The 14,716-nt window shown below is 50.3% G+C and overlaps 1 protein-coding gene across 2 annotated transcripts in view; it reads left to right on the plus strand.

Annotated features, from left to right (window-relative positions):
• The first annotated feature begins 6,992 nt into the window (after positions 1-6,992).
• Positions 6,993-14,716, plus strand: part of SPPL3 (signal peptide peptidase like 3) — a 95,981-nt gene continuing 88,257 nt past the window's right edge. The window contains exon 1 of one of the 2 annotated variants that reach the window (XM_045585373.1): positions 6,993-7,508. In XM_045585373.1, coding sequence (XP_045441329.1) covers positions 7,486-7,508 — 23 coding nt within the window. In that variant the 5' untranslated portion in view covers positions 6,993-7,485. The remainder of the gene's footprint in view (positions 7,509-14,716) is intronic. The other variant, XM_036449448.2, reaches the window with a different exon arrangement.

The raw sequence follows: 14,716 nt of genomic DNA on the forward strand, positions 1-14,716 counted from the left end.
AACAAACAAACACCCCAAACCAACAAACAGACCCCCAGGCCTTTGACAGCACCGGGAGGGCATCCGATGGCAGCGGGGCTGTGAGGAAGCAGCACCTGAGACAGGACAGGGCGTTCGTTTGTGTCTTTCTGCCAGAGGCACGCTCTGATCTGTGTGGGAGGCGAAGCTGCAGAAAACGCTGGTTTTCCTGGTGTGAGGTGTCAACAGTTCAGAATTGCAAGCAAACTTCTGGAATTTTAAGGTGACCCCAGGAAGAAATTTGCTGAGATGAGTTCCAAGTTTTGTACATAAACTGTGTCCAAATCCTTGGGTATCCACTGAATCACATACAGGCACGGGGGCCTCAGGGGCCCCAGTGAAACCAGCAAGTGGAAGGGGAAAGACCTGAGTGGAAATGTCAGGGGCTTTCCTTTGTAAGAGAAACGAAGGTTAGAGTTTGAGACCAGCCAAGTTCATTGCCTGCTAGAACCAGATTAAAACCCTTGAGAGGGACATAATGGAATCCAAGGTCAACCCTCGGTGTCACTGATAATGTCTAGCACACCAGGCAGCAATGGATAGAATTAAAAGGAGAAGCAGACAAACTCACAATCATAATTAGATGTTTTTTATTTTATTTTATTTTTAATATATTTTATTGATTTTTTACAGAAAGGAAGGGAGAGAGATAGAAAGCCATAAACGTCGATGAGAGAGAAACATCCAGCTGCCTCTTGCACACCCCCTACTGGGGATGTGCCTGCAACCAATGTACATGTCCCTGACCGGAATCCAACCTGGGACCCTTCAGTCCGCAGACCGACACTCTACCACTGAGCCAAACCGGTTTCTGCCATAATTAGATATTTTAATTTCTCTCTCAATGATCTATACCAGTGGTTGGCAAATTCATTAGTCAACAGAGCTAAATATCAACAGTTCAATGACTGAAATTTCTTTTGAGAGTCAAAAAAAAAATTAATATATATATTTTATTGATTTTTCACAAAGAGGAAGAGAGAAGGATAGAGAGTTAGAAACATCGATGAGAGAGAATCATCGATCAGCTGCCTCTTGCACCCCCCACACTGGGGATGTGCCCGCAACCAAGGTACATGCCTTTGACCGGAATTGAACCCGGGACTTTTCAGTCTGCAGGCTGACGCTCTGCTCTATCCACTGAGCCAAACCAGTTTCGGCTAAAAAAATATTTTTTAAAAAAGAAAAGAAAACTTGTGTCCACAAAAATCTGCACATAAATATATATATATAGCCATTTTATTCATATTTGCAAAACCTTGGAAGCATCCACAGTATGCTTGGTAGCTGAATGGTTAAACAAATCCGGGTACTTTCATACAGTGGAATGTTAATCAGTGATAAAAGGAAACGAACTACCAAGTCATGAAAAGACACGGAAAAAGGTTAGAAGCATATCGTTAAGTGAAAAAAGCCGGTCTGAGAAGGCTGCACATGGCATGTGATTTCAGCTACTGTATGTGACATTCTGGAAAAGGCAAAACTGTGGAGACAGTACAACGATCGGTGATCACCAGGAGTGGGGGAGAGGGGTGAGCAGGTGAGCCCAGGGGATGTATAGAGCAGTGACACTATTCTGTATGACACTGTAGTGGCGGGTACGTCTCATTAGACGTCTGTCAGAACTCACAGACCTGTATGACACAAAGTAAAATCTAGTGTACATTATGGATTTTAGTTAATAACCATGTGCCATCACGGGCTCATCAGTTAAAACAAATGTACCACAGGAATAAGGTAAACTGTGTGTTGTGGGACAGGAAGTATGTGGGAATTCTTTATACTTTCCCATCAATTTTCTTGGTAAACCTAAAATTGCTCTGAAAAATAAAGGTTTTTTTGTTTTGTTTTTTTAAAAAAATATATTTTATTGATTTTTTACAGAAAGGAAGGGAGAGGAATAAAGAGCTAGAAACATCGATGAGAGAGACACATCGACCAGCTGCCTCCTGCATACTGTACCTCCTACTGGGGATGTGCCTGCAACCAAGGTACATGCCCTTGACCGGAATCGAACCTGGGACCCTTCAGTCTCAGATTGACTCTCTATCCACTGAGCCAAACCGGTTTTGGCTAAAGGTTTTTGTTTTTTTTAAACCCATGATCAAAGACCATAAGTAACCTGATGAGTACTACTCTCAGCATGTGTCCTGGCCCAGTAGTTCAGTTGGTTAGAGCTTCATCCTGATATGCCAAGGTTGCGGGTTCGATCCCCTGTCAGGGCACATATAAGAATCAACCAATGGCCAGGCCCGGAGCAGCAGCTTCCAGGCTGGGAGCGGCCAGGCCCAGAGCAGCCGGGTCTGGTGCGGCCAGGCCTGGAGCAGCGGCTGCCAGGCTGGGAGCGGTCAGGCCCGGAGCAGCGGCTGCCAGGCTGGGAGCAGCCAGGCCCGGAGCAGCTGGGTCTGGTGCAGCCAGGCCCGGAGCAGCAGCTGCCAGGCTGGGAGTGGCCAGGCCCGGAGCAGCTGGGCCCAGAGCAGCCAGGACGGGTGCGGCCAGGCCCGGAGCAGCAGCAGCCAGGTCCAGAGCAACTAGGTGGGGAGCGGCGGTGACCAGACCCGGAGCAGCTGGTTGTGGAACGAACCAGAGCAACAGAGGCCAGGCCCGAAGCAGCCAGGCCCGAAACAGCTCGCTTCTCGCCTGCCCCTGCCCCACGGCTGCCTCTCAGACATGGCTGGAAACTTTTGTGGGAACTTGAGGGTCTGCTGAATCAAGTGATGAAGGCTTAGATCTGGATGTGTTGAGTTAGTATAGGGCTGGGGTGTTGATCTGTGAGTGCCTTGGGTGGGGCCTGGATGAGGCTGGTTGACCTATTTGGAAATGTCTTTTGTGTGAAATGTATCATTGGGCATGTGGTGGTATTATTGATATGAGAAAATGCTAAGTAACAGATTTACTATCTGAAAAGGGATTTACTATCGGGGAAAGGGAGGGAGGAAGAGACTGAACATAAACTGTGCACCTATAAATGAGGACAATGGGGGATGGGGAGGGGGCGGAGGGTGGGGTGGGAACCTGGTGGAGGGGGGAAGAAATGAGGAACCTTTGTAACAATATGAACAATAAAGATTGATTTAAAAAAAAAAAAAGAATCAATCAATGTATGCATGAGTGGAACAACAAATCCATGATTCTCTTTCCCTCTTTCTCTCTCTGTCTCTCTCTCTCTCTCTCTCTCTCTCTCTCTCTCTCTCCCTCTCATCTATAAATTAAAATAAAAGACAAAAAGCTCACCATATACCTGACTTCCAATATTCTGTCTTCCCATAATGTGGAGATTTCTCTGCTCTTAAGGATGTTCTCTTGCTCAGTCGGGGAAGGAGTTGCAGGGGGATGAGGGAGGAAGCTGAATATGAGATGAGGGAGGTAATCGCGGGAATATCAGACGGGACCAGTTGTTCTGGAACCTGGCTCGCCTTCCCACTCACTCAGGCACTCATTCTACAGTCTTGGAGCTTCCACTCTGCTCCAGGTTCTGCACTGTGCACGGAAGATGTCATTGGCAACAAGCCACAGTCCCTTCCCACGAGGCATCCACAACCCAATGGGAGAGAATGACAAGTAAACAGGCAGTGACAGTTCATTGTGCTCATGTCACTACAGAGCAAAGTCAGGGGCCGTGGGAGTATCTCACCAGCGGGGCTTGGTCAAGGGAGACTTCCTGGACGCCATGCCTCAGCGTTATGAGCAGCAGTTAAAGGCAATGGCACGCCTCCTGGGCTCGGTCAAGGTCTGGAGGCAAAAACAAGAACATGAGCCCATTGGGAAGCTGCAAGCCATTCGCCATGGAATGCATGGGGGGCGGGAGGGTGGGGTGGAGGGGAGAGGAAGTGGAGATAGAGGTGAGAGAAGGAGGGACAGGTGAGGATCTGTCAGATCGGCCTTTGACCCTCAGGAGCAGTGTCTAGGCAGCTGGGCCAGATCTGGCAACGCCTGCTCCCCGGAGTCTGTGCCTAAGGCAGATGACGCGTCCTGGGGGGACGCACCAGGGCTCTTAAACACACTTGGTAGCAGGCGAGCTCCTATAATTATCTCGGTGATAATTAGAGGAACTTCCATTGCCTCTTTCCACAAACATTGCACAAGATGCGCCCTCTCACCTGTGGGGCCGGGGGCGGGGGGGTGGGGGTGGCAGTGCCTTCATCTCCTGCCAGGCGCACCTGACGCCCCGCTGAGGCGCAGCGCTGCCACGGATGCCCTGGGGACTGCTGCCTCCTGGAGCCGCTGGCCCAGGACCTGCTAGCCACCCCCCGGAGGGCCCCACTGGCAGCCCCAGGCACCCTCAGGCCTTCGGGGGGACGCCAGAGCCTGCAGACCCTGACTGGGACCGGGCAGTGCCTCTGCCTGTGGGCACTCTTAGCTGAGACCCAAGAGCCACCAGCCTCTGGGCGCACACCCGTCTTCCTGTGACCATGGACACAGGATTTCCGTGGCCTGGACACCTCCCAGCCCTGACAAATGCTGTTTGGCTTCTTCTAGGGTCTGTACTCACATGTTCCCCCAAGAGACACCTGGAGAGCCTGGGTTTAGATGATTTCTCCTCATTTCTGACTCCATCTCTTCCCCCAGGCCCTTCCCCTCCTTCTGTCCACCAGATTTTTTTTATTTTTTATTTTTCCGGTGCAAAGAGTGGCTCCTTTGCTCCTGGGAGGGCTTTGACTTCCTCAGTGTCTCCTGTTCCATCCGCCTAATACCAGATTTTCACTGGGCTCTGCCTTCTGTGGCCCATGGGGAGCTAAAGCCAGTTCATCGCCCCGGGGCTCAGGGTGTCTGGTTTCATTAGCCACCTGCCTGGTGATCTGTTTTGTTCTGAGTCGTCAGAGAAGGCGTTCAGCATCTCCCACAGCTGCCGGTGCCTGGCTCAGGGCTGTTCCCGTGGGCTCTGATGCCTTACTCAGGCCCCTCTGAGACTCAGAAAGACTGTGTCATGTTCAAGGTACAGCTGGGATTCCGTAAAAGCACCTGGCAAAGTGGTAAGAACTAAGTTAACGTCAAAAAAGTAGGCTCCTTGCACTGGCCACATAGGTCAGTTGGTTAGAGCATCATTCCAACACACCAAGGTTGCAGGTTTGATCCCTCGTGAGGGTATACAGAAGAATCAACCAACGAATACATAAATAAGTGGAACAACAAATTAGTGCCTCTCTCTCTCTCTCTCTCTCTCTCTCTCTCTCTCTCTCCTTCTCTCACTTTCTCTCTCTCTCAAATCAACTTTAAAAAGTGTTAGCGTTAGCCCTAACCGGTTTGGCTCAGTGGATAGAGCGTCAGCCTGCGGACTGAAGGGTCCCAGGTTCTATTCCGGTCAAGGCATGTATCTGGGTTGCAGGCACATCCCTGGTAGGGAATGTGCAGAAGGCAGCTGATCGATGTTTCTCTCGCATCGATGTTTCTCACTCTATCCCTCTCCCTTGCTCTTGGTAAAAAAATAAATAAATAAATAAAATTTAAAAATCAATAAAATATATATTTTTAAGTGTTAGCATTATAAAAAAGAACTTAGGTTCCTTGCCTTCCCATTTCCTCATGACAGCCCCACACCCAGTGCCAGGGATGCTGGGCAGATATCTGCAGGCTGGTATCTTTCTGTTAATGGTCAGAGGAGGGTCTCTGGTGCTTTGGTAATTTTGGGGGCCCTACTTCAGCCCTCCCCGAGACCTCGATTGTATCAGCTGGCTCGTTCCCAGGGCTCTCTGGTGGAGCTGCAGGAAACATGTAGAACCTGCCTGGCCCTGGCACCTGGCAGTGGGGAAGGAGGAAGGAGAGGTTGCTTCTGAAGGAAAAGTGTACTTGGCTTTCTCATCAAAGAGTTCCCCTGGGGAACGGGCAAGCAGCAGATGTATGGGCACTGGCCAGCTGATCCATTTGGAGATAGATTCAGGGTGTGGCGCTCCTCGGAGCCTGGGCAGGCCCCGGGAAACTGGAGCAGGGCTAGGTCCTGGCGTGACGTTGGGCAAGCTGCTGGGGTGTGCTGCTTTCAGGTGTGAGCTCTGCTTCCCGGGGAGCCCAGAGGCGTAGGGGGCTAGTGTGTCTGTTGCCAAGCGTGTTTCTGAAACCTGGCGCTGCCCTGGTCATTTTCATTCGTCCTCTTCCTAGAATGCCTTCTTTCTTGGCACGCCGTGGCCTCATCCATTCCTGGAGAACATTCCCCAACGCCCTGGGGTGCAATTCCTCCCTCCCCCCGTAAGCTCCAGATTCAGTTGGTCTGTGGTCTAGCTCATTCTTCGGGTGTCAGCTCAAATGTCACCTCCTCAGCGAAAGGCCTTCCTTGATCATCTGAACAAAAGCGGCCCTCACCCCCACACATTCTCTGTCCCATTTACCCGTTGTTATCATCTTCATAAAACTTAGCAGCATCTGAGACGATCTTCACTGTTTTATTTGTCAGCTTAGACTGTCTATGTCTCTTCCTCCAGAATGTAAGCTTTCAGAGGGCAGAGGTCTAGCAGAATGAGTTGATAGCTGGCACCCAATAAATATCTGTTGATGGATCAAATGAAGGCAAGTATGGGGTATTCACCTTGGCCTCTAGAGGATTTGGCACAGAGCCTGGGCGCAATCACGGTTGGTTGCTTAGACTATTTGCTAAGCGCATGAAGGGGACTAAGGAACAAACGAACTGCGGGATGCTGCGCTTCGCCTGCGGACTGACAGGTTGACTGACAGCTGAGGACCCGCCGCTTCCAGGCTGTTGATGGACAGCTGACAGCTGAGTGGCAGCGGACCGGCGCGCCTCGGGGCTCCTGATTGGCTGCCGCGGCCCCTCGGGGAGGGGGAGGGGAGGGCCGGCTCGAGGCGCCGGCTCCGCGCGGGGAGGGGGCGGCCCCGGCGGCGAGAGGCCGCCCACCCTCCCGGCGCCGAGCGAGCAACAGCCGCTTCGGACCGAGGAACCGACGTCTCCGCGCACGGGCCCGGCGCAAGGGGCGGGGCGCGCGTCACGTGAGCGTGTTTTGGGCACGTGACACACGCGGAGCCGAGGCCGCCCCCCGCCCTCCTCCTCTCCTTCGCGGTGTGAGCCGAGCGGCCTCGCCGCCGCCAAGCGCCCCCTCAGCCGCCGCCGCCGCCGCCGCCGCCGCCCGCCATGTCCCCCGGCCGCCGCCGCCGCCCGAGCCCGGCGCTCCCGCCGCCCGGCGCGCAGTGAGCGCGGGCCCGCCCGGCCGCCCGCCCGGGCCCCTTGTTCTCAGCGCGCCGCCGCCATGTTGAGTTTAGAGCCGCAGCGGAGCCGCCGCCGCCGCCGCCGGTGAGGGAGGCCCCCGAGAGCGGAGCCCGCCCCGCCCCGGGCCCAGGCAGCGGGCCGCCTCGGAGCCCGGCCTCCGCGCCGCAGCCTCCGGGCCGCCGCCCGCCGTGCGAGGAGGGACCAGCGCCGGGCCGCCGCCGCCGCGCCTTCCGCTCGCGGCCCGAGCGAGCCCGCCGCCGCCCGCCCCCCGCCGCCGGGCCCGCGGAGCCTCCGGGAGCCCGGGAGCCGGCGCCATGGCGGAGCAGACCTACTCGTGGTGAGTGCGGGTCTGGGAGGCCGGGCGCGGCCGGGGGCGGGGGGGGTCGGGGCGCCGGCGCGGCCGGCGGGGTGGAGGACGAGGGGGAGGAGGAACAGGTGCGTGTTGGGGGGCCCGTGTTGGGGGGCCGTGTTGGGGTGCACGCCCCCCTCGTTCCCACCGGAGGGGGGGTCCTTAGGGAGGGCGGGCCGGCCGGGGACCGGCGTCCAAGCTGGGGGTGGCGGAGGCGGCGGCGGGCGGATGTCTCTGGCCTTGGGCGGAGCAGGTAGGTGATGGAGCCGGGGAGCCGGACCCCGGAGCGGGCGGCCCCCGGGCACCCGGAACTACCGGCGGGCTGGCTCCCGGCGGAGCGGGCCGGGCGGAGCGGGACTGAGAACAGGTGATAAGAGGCCCGGCCTGAAGTTGTGGGCGCGGACCGCCTCCCGGGGCTGCGCTGGGCTGGGCTGGGTGCAGGGGGAGGCGGGCCAGGAGAGGCTCCGGACCAGGGGAGGGGGGGTCTCTGGCGAAGAGGTCGGCAGGGGAGCCACTTGCATAACAACTTCGGCGACAGTGGGGCCAGGGGAGACCCGGTGAGGCTGTTCTTGAGGATTCAGCGCGGCGTGGTGGCCAGGGCCAGGGGGGAGACAGGCCTGCAAGCCGCCTGGCTGCAGGGACTTGGAGTTATTTAGGAGCTTGCCCGGGACTGAGAAGCTCCTGCAGCTTAGGAAGTGCGAGCATCCCTGCCCCAGGAGGGAGCGCGGAGATCTGGAGCGGGAGGGGTAAGGCGATGGCAGGGAGTGTCCGTGGAGAGTGGGCGTTGGATAGTCATTGGGGTGAGAGTAACCCCTGGAGGGCGAGGAAGCAAGAGAAGGAGTGATTAGTGTGGGGATGGGAGATCTGGTTGCAATCTAGAGGGTTCGGAGGTGGTTTACTCTGAACCAATGTGGTTGGGACCCGCTGAGGCTTTGCTTTCTGAGAAGGGCGTCGGAGTTCGCAGTGCCCGGCGTCGGGAGCTGGAGGGCTTGGTGTGGGGTTCTGCTTCGCCACTAACTTGCTTTATAACTAACGTTCTCCACGTCTTTTTCATTATGGATAAAACAGGGAATTACCTTCTTCATAGATGTAAGGATTAAATGAACACAAAGCACACAACAAACTGCTAAGCGCTGTATTTTATTACATTATAATTATCTTAGGGAAACGGCACAGAAATGGGTCCTCTCTGAAAATAAAGAATGGTTTGAGCCAAGACTGGTTTGGCTCAATGGATAGAGCGTCGGCTTGGGGACTGAAGGGACCCGGGTTCGATTCTGGTCAAGGGCATGTACCTTGGTTGCGGGCATATCCCCAGTAGGGGGTGTGCAGGAGGCAGCTGATCGATGACTCTCTCATCGATGTTTCTAGCTTTCTATCTCTCTCCCTTCTTCTCTGTACAAAATCAATAAAATATATTAAAAAAAAAAGAATGGTTTGAGGTAAAGGTTTTCATTGGTGGGTGATTTGGAGGGAAGGTGGGTTAGTGATAAGAACACCTGTCTTCAGACTGGGAAGAGGATTGGTGATTGAAGGTGATAATTAAAAAGGGAACTTCAGCAATGTGTATTCAGTCTCAAGAAGATAACTGAGAGATTGAAAGAAAGTAATGCTAAAAGAAGAATTAAAATCTTGGTGAACAGTTGTGACTGCCTATGTATATTTAAAAAACATGTAAAATAAGCCCGGCTGGCCTGGCTCAGTGGTTGAGCTTCGACCTATAAACCAGGAGGTCACGGTTCGATTCCAGTACCGGCACATGGCTGGCTTGTGGGCTTGATGCAGGAGGTAGTTCATCAACAATTCTCCCTCATTGATGTTTCTGTCTCTCCCTTCCTCTCTGAAACCAATAAATATATATTTAAAATGTGTAAATTAATTTGAGCCGGGACCGGTTTGGCTCAGTGGATAGAGAGTCGGCTTGGGGTCTTAAAGGTCCCGGGTTCGATTCCGGTCAAGGGCATGTACCTTGGTTGCGGGCATATCCCCGGTAGGGGGTGTGCAAGAGGCAGCTGATCCATGACTCTCTCTCATCGATGTTTCTAACTCTGTATCTCTCTCCCTTCCTCTCTGTACAAAATCAATAAAATATATTAAAAAAATAAAATGTGTAAATTAATTTGATAGTTTTGAGCAATAGTGAACTGCCTCTCAGGTGATAGGGAACACAAGATTACAGTTCCAGCTTTTTTACTTGGAGAATACGTTTGTTTGTTTGTTTGTTTGTTTGTTTAAGCTGGGGACCGGGGACAAGGGAAGGGCTTAGGATAGAAGAAGCAACAGGAGAGCCCAGGTGCTGCTGCTTTGTTCCTTTAGAAATGTTACAGGAAAGTGAGCCATACCCGGCTGGGTGGACTCACCGAGATGTAAAGTCACAGGACACAGTGGGTCAAGGCAGGGCTGCTTTCAGCTCACTGAAAAGTCAGAGGAAGGGAGGCCTTGGAGACTGGTTCAGGGGGTTAGTCTGTGTGAGCTGCTGCTGCCCACTGCTCCCCTTGCAACTCTTGCTAGGACCCTTAGAGTTTAGGAGAAAGAGCAGAGGTAATGCCCAAAAGGAGGGGTATAGGCGTGCTCCAAGGACAGTGTGCCTTCAATTCGAGCTTTTTCATGGGCAGAGTAAGAACTGAAGAAAAAGGTGCTTCGGTCTTGTTTTGTGGTAAGTCATACTGAGTTTCTTAACCCTCAGCATGGCTGAGGATATGGCTGTCCTCCTGTTTTCACTGCGAACAGGGTCTTGGATGATTGAAAGAGTAATCAAAGAAAGGGGAGAGCTAAAACCGGTTTGGTTCAGTGGATATAGTGTCGGTCTGCATACTGAAAGGTCCCAGGTTCGATTCTGGTCAAGGGCATGTACCTTGGTGTGGGCACATCCCCAGAAGGGGGTGTGCAGGAGGCAGCTAATCGATGATTTTCTCTCATCGATGTTTCTATCTCTCTCCCTCTCTGTAAAAAATCAATAAAAATATATTTTAAAAATAAAGAAAGGGGGAGAATGAGGATGTTTTACTGAGCAGGTCGGCCACAAGCTACTGCTGTATGATGCTGGATGGCTCAGTAGTTAAGGGGGGATTATTTTGTGAAGTTTGGCAGTTTATAAGAATTATCCTGCTGAAACCGGTTTGGCTCAATGGATAGAGCGTCGGCTTGGGGACTGAAGGGTCCCGTGTTCGATTCCGGTCAAGGGCATGTACCTTGGTTGCGGGCATGTCCCCAGTAGGGGGTGTGCAAGAGGCAGCTGATCGATGACTCTCTCTCATCGATGTTTCTAACTCTATCTCTCTCCCTTCCTCCCTGTACAAAATCAATAAAATATATTAAAAGAAAAAAGAATTATCCTACTAAAACGCTTTCTTCAGTCTCAGGTCCCTTTATTTGTTTCACGAAGTTCTTTGAAATTCTTAGCTCCTCAGATTTAGCAGGTTTTGGGATACAAGTTTTTAAATCATTTTGAGAAGGTGATGTAGGAGGAAACCAGGCAGCTTTGTAGCTCTTTCCGTCTTCTGGGAAATCCCAAAGGGAGCTGCCATGTGGGTTCAGTATATCCCAGGTCCTCAACTAGTGTCCTTCCACCAGTGTCCTTTGTTAGACCATGCGATGCCATAGGACCTCAGCGCTCATTTGTATCGATTAGCCTGTGGTAAAATAGGTTTCGTGGTACGTCACTTCTCTCAAAGGTGCAGCACCTGTGTACAGTGTTCAGTAAGGATTTACTATAAACTCACTCAATTCTTACAAGTCCCTGAGGTAGGTGCTTTTTCTGTCTTATAGGTGAGGAAACTGAGGCTCAGGAGACCAAATGATTTGTCCAAGATATTTCGCCTGTGATGATTTATTTTGTTTGACATGTATTCTCCCATTTTATTTATTCTTATTGAAATATAAGTATGGGAAAGTTATTTCAAAATTACATATAAGCTGAGTTTTGGATTATTATTTTGCAGTATCTTTGTTACTGTTCCCTTGGTTTGTGCAAATAAGAGTTGATTTATTGTTTAAAAATAGACTCTTCCAGTTTATTTGTCTCTGGCCTTTAGTAAAGGCAACCTGTTTTGTTGTTGTTTTTGTTTTCTGGTTAATCCTCACCATTGATTTTTTTTTAATTTAAAAAATCTTTATTGTTAAGATTATTATAATAGTTTTTCCTTCCTTCCTCCATAGCTCCCCTCCACCTGGTTGCCACCCCACCCTCTGCCCTTATCTCCCCCCCACTGTCCTCATCCATAGGTGTACAATTTTTGTCCATATCTTCCTGCACCCCCCTTACCGTTTTCCCCCCGAGAATTATCATCTCCCACCAGGGAACGCCAGCCAGGCACTCAGCTGCCCTTCCTCTCTGCACGCGTGTCTCCATACCTCAGTCCTTCGTAGCTCCTCTGATTATCCGTGTGCTTTCCTCTTTCCTCCTAATTGTAGAATTTCCACTCAGCCAGCTTTCCTGTGGTTCTGGATGACGTCCGTTCTGTCTTTTAGTTGTAGTTTTGAAATTGTTCTAGGCAGCAGTTTAGGTATTTACCTATGCTGCCATCTTGGTTTCTCCCACCATTGATTTTTTTAGAGAGAGTGGAAAGGAGGGGGAGAGACACACAGAGAAACATCAATATGAGAGACACAAATTGATTAGTTGTCTCCCACATGTGCCCCAAACAGACCCTTTAGTCTGTGGGGCAATGCTCTAACCATTAAACATGCTGGCTAGGGCAGGAAAGGCAACCTTTTTGAGAGTGGTTTGATTTATCTGAGATGGAGTCAATAAAGAATGTAGACGCATAGGAAAGTAGCTTCCTTTAGGATTTTTGTGTAATAAGACATGTAAATTATAAAACAAGATTGGCCATGAGTTGATAATTTTTGAAGCTCAGGATGAGTGCATGTAGGTTTATAATTCTATTAGAGGCCTGGGGCCCAAACTTTGTGTGCGGGTATTGCCCCTAGTCCTGGCCTTGATCAGGGCCATCTTCCTTGGCTGCTGGCAGCTGCCCTGCCCCCTGCTGCCCCCCACTCCAGGTTCCTGCTCACCATTGGGCGATCGGAGCCTGCTGGCTGGGGGGAGGGACTGAGGTGGCCAGTGCACCTCACAGCAACTGGCCGAGTCGTCGTTCTGGTCGTTCCTGCCATTGGGTTCATTTGCATATTACTCTCATATTCATAGATAGAGTCTGTACTGGATCCCGGTGCCTGGAATTCATGCACGAGCAGGCCTGCCTTCCCCCGGCGTCCAGCCGGCTTCCCTCTGGCACCCAGGGCCCGGGCTTCCCTTGCAGCCCTGGTTTCGTCCTGAAGGACTTCTGGTCTAATTAGCATATTATGCTTTTATTATTATAGGTAATTTTACAGGTTTAATTTTTTCATTAAAAAAGTCTCTATATATAAATTCATGCTGCTTTCTGGTTTCTTGTGCTTGCTTTCTTCCTAGCAAATCCTGTCAAAGTCCTGTTACCTAGGGTCTGGCTCAAAGTCCACCAGCTGTGAAGTATTTTCTGACCACCCCAACAGAAAGTGATTTCTCTATTTTTAATTCTTGTAGTTCTGTCTGCATCACTTCCTTCTTTTCACCTGTGAGTACCCAGTCTCCTCACTGGTTTGTAAACTCCTTGCGGATAAGGATGTTATCACACTGATCTCTGGTCTCTCATAGTGCCTATCACATTGTCTTGCCCATAGCTCCTGCTTAGTCATTGAATATGACAGTAGATTTTAGGGTGTTTTATCTTTTGTTGAATGAATAATTAAGCATAAGGGAAGCTACAGGTAGATGTTTATAACCCATCTATATGTATATATATATATAAACAGCCAGCGACGGGAACGTTGAAATGACCAGAATGACCAGTCGGTATGATACTCACTGCTGCCAGTGAACCTGCCCGATTGGGGGGTGGAAGGGGCCCCTACCTCCAGCCGGCCCTGCCCCTGATGGGCCCCAACAACCCCCACTGGCCCCCTCCCCCCAGCCTGCCCTGCCTGCCCTGCCTCTGATCGTCTCTCCCACCCCAATAGAGTTACACAAGAATAAGATTCTCTGTATTTTAGAATTCTTTCCAGTCCCTGGGATAGAAAAACAGATGAATGAGAATGCTTCCTCCTGGCCTACTTAAGATCTAACCTAAGGATTGCATTATATGGAGACAATATGTTGTGATAACGGACACTGTCCTGTCAGGTATTTGCAAATAGTGCTAAACCTGAAATAAAAATAATACATATTTCTAGAACTAATGGAAGTCACTTCTATTCTCAGATTATTGGAGTATATCGTTGCACTGTGTCTGTTGTAATCATATCTGATGGTGTGATCATTGAATCTGAAAAAAGTTTTTCAGAGAAAAACTAGAGGAAAAATGTATGACTAGTGGAAAATGTTTTCTCATTTAAAAAACACACACATGTTTTGCCTATAGTTAAAGTGCTATGATAATGTTTTGGCTATGTGTGATTCTGACTAAAATTAGCCAAAGCTAAGAGCATGAATTTGTATTGAAATAATTTTCCTCAATGTTTCTTAAAAAGCCTTTGGGGGGAAAATAGCTGGCGTGCTTGTAACCACATCAGCCTGTGATTTATCAAGTAGCACTCTGAATGAAAGTGCCCGATGCCCGTGCAGTTTTACGTTATTTATTTCTAAATGCCTCACCTGAGGATATGTTTGTTGATTTTGTTATTTATTTTTAACTTTTAATATATTTTATTGATTTCAGAGAGGAAGGGAGAGGGAGAGAGAGACAGAAACATCAGTGATGAGAGAGAATCATTGATCCGCTCGCCTCACACTTGGTATAGAGCTGGAAACCAGACTGGCTTATAGGTGGACACTCACCACTGAGCCATGCCGGCCAGGCTGGCAGCTGAAACTTTATGTGATTGATATATTCCTGGCAGTAGAGCCATCAGGATAATTTGATTTTTTTTTAAGATTATGTAATATAGTCTCTGAAGAAGTTTCATGGTCTCTTCTTAGGAGTTAAAGGATAATATTGGTTTTATTTGTTGTATGTATAAATCAAACTTTTGCAACTTTTGAGTTGGAGCATATATTCTAATCCTCACCTAAAGAGGTAGACGCAAACTGCTGCTCTTCTGGACTCTTTTATTTTTATTTTATTTTTTTTAATGAGAGAAAGTTTATTTAGAAAGTTATGGAGGCCCTTAGGCCCTGCCATGTGGCTCAGTTGATTGGACTGTCGTCCTGTACACCAAAA

Source organism: Pipistrellus kuhlii, unplaced genomic scaffold, assembly GCF_014108245.1.
Source record: "Pipistrellus kuhlii isolate mPipKuh1 unplaced genomic scaffold, mPipKuh1.p scaffold_m20_p_20, whole genome shotgun sequence".
NCBI lineage: Eukaryota > Metazoa > Chordata > Mammalia > Chiroptera > Vespertilionidae > Pipistrellus > Pipistrellus kuhlii.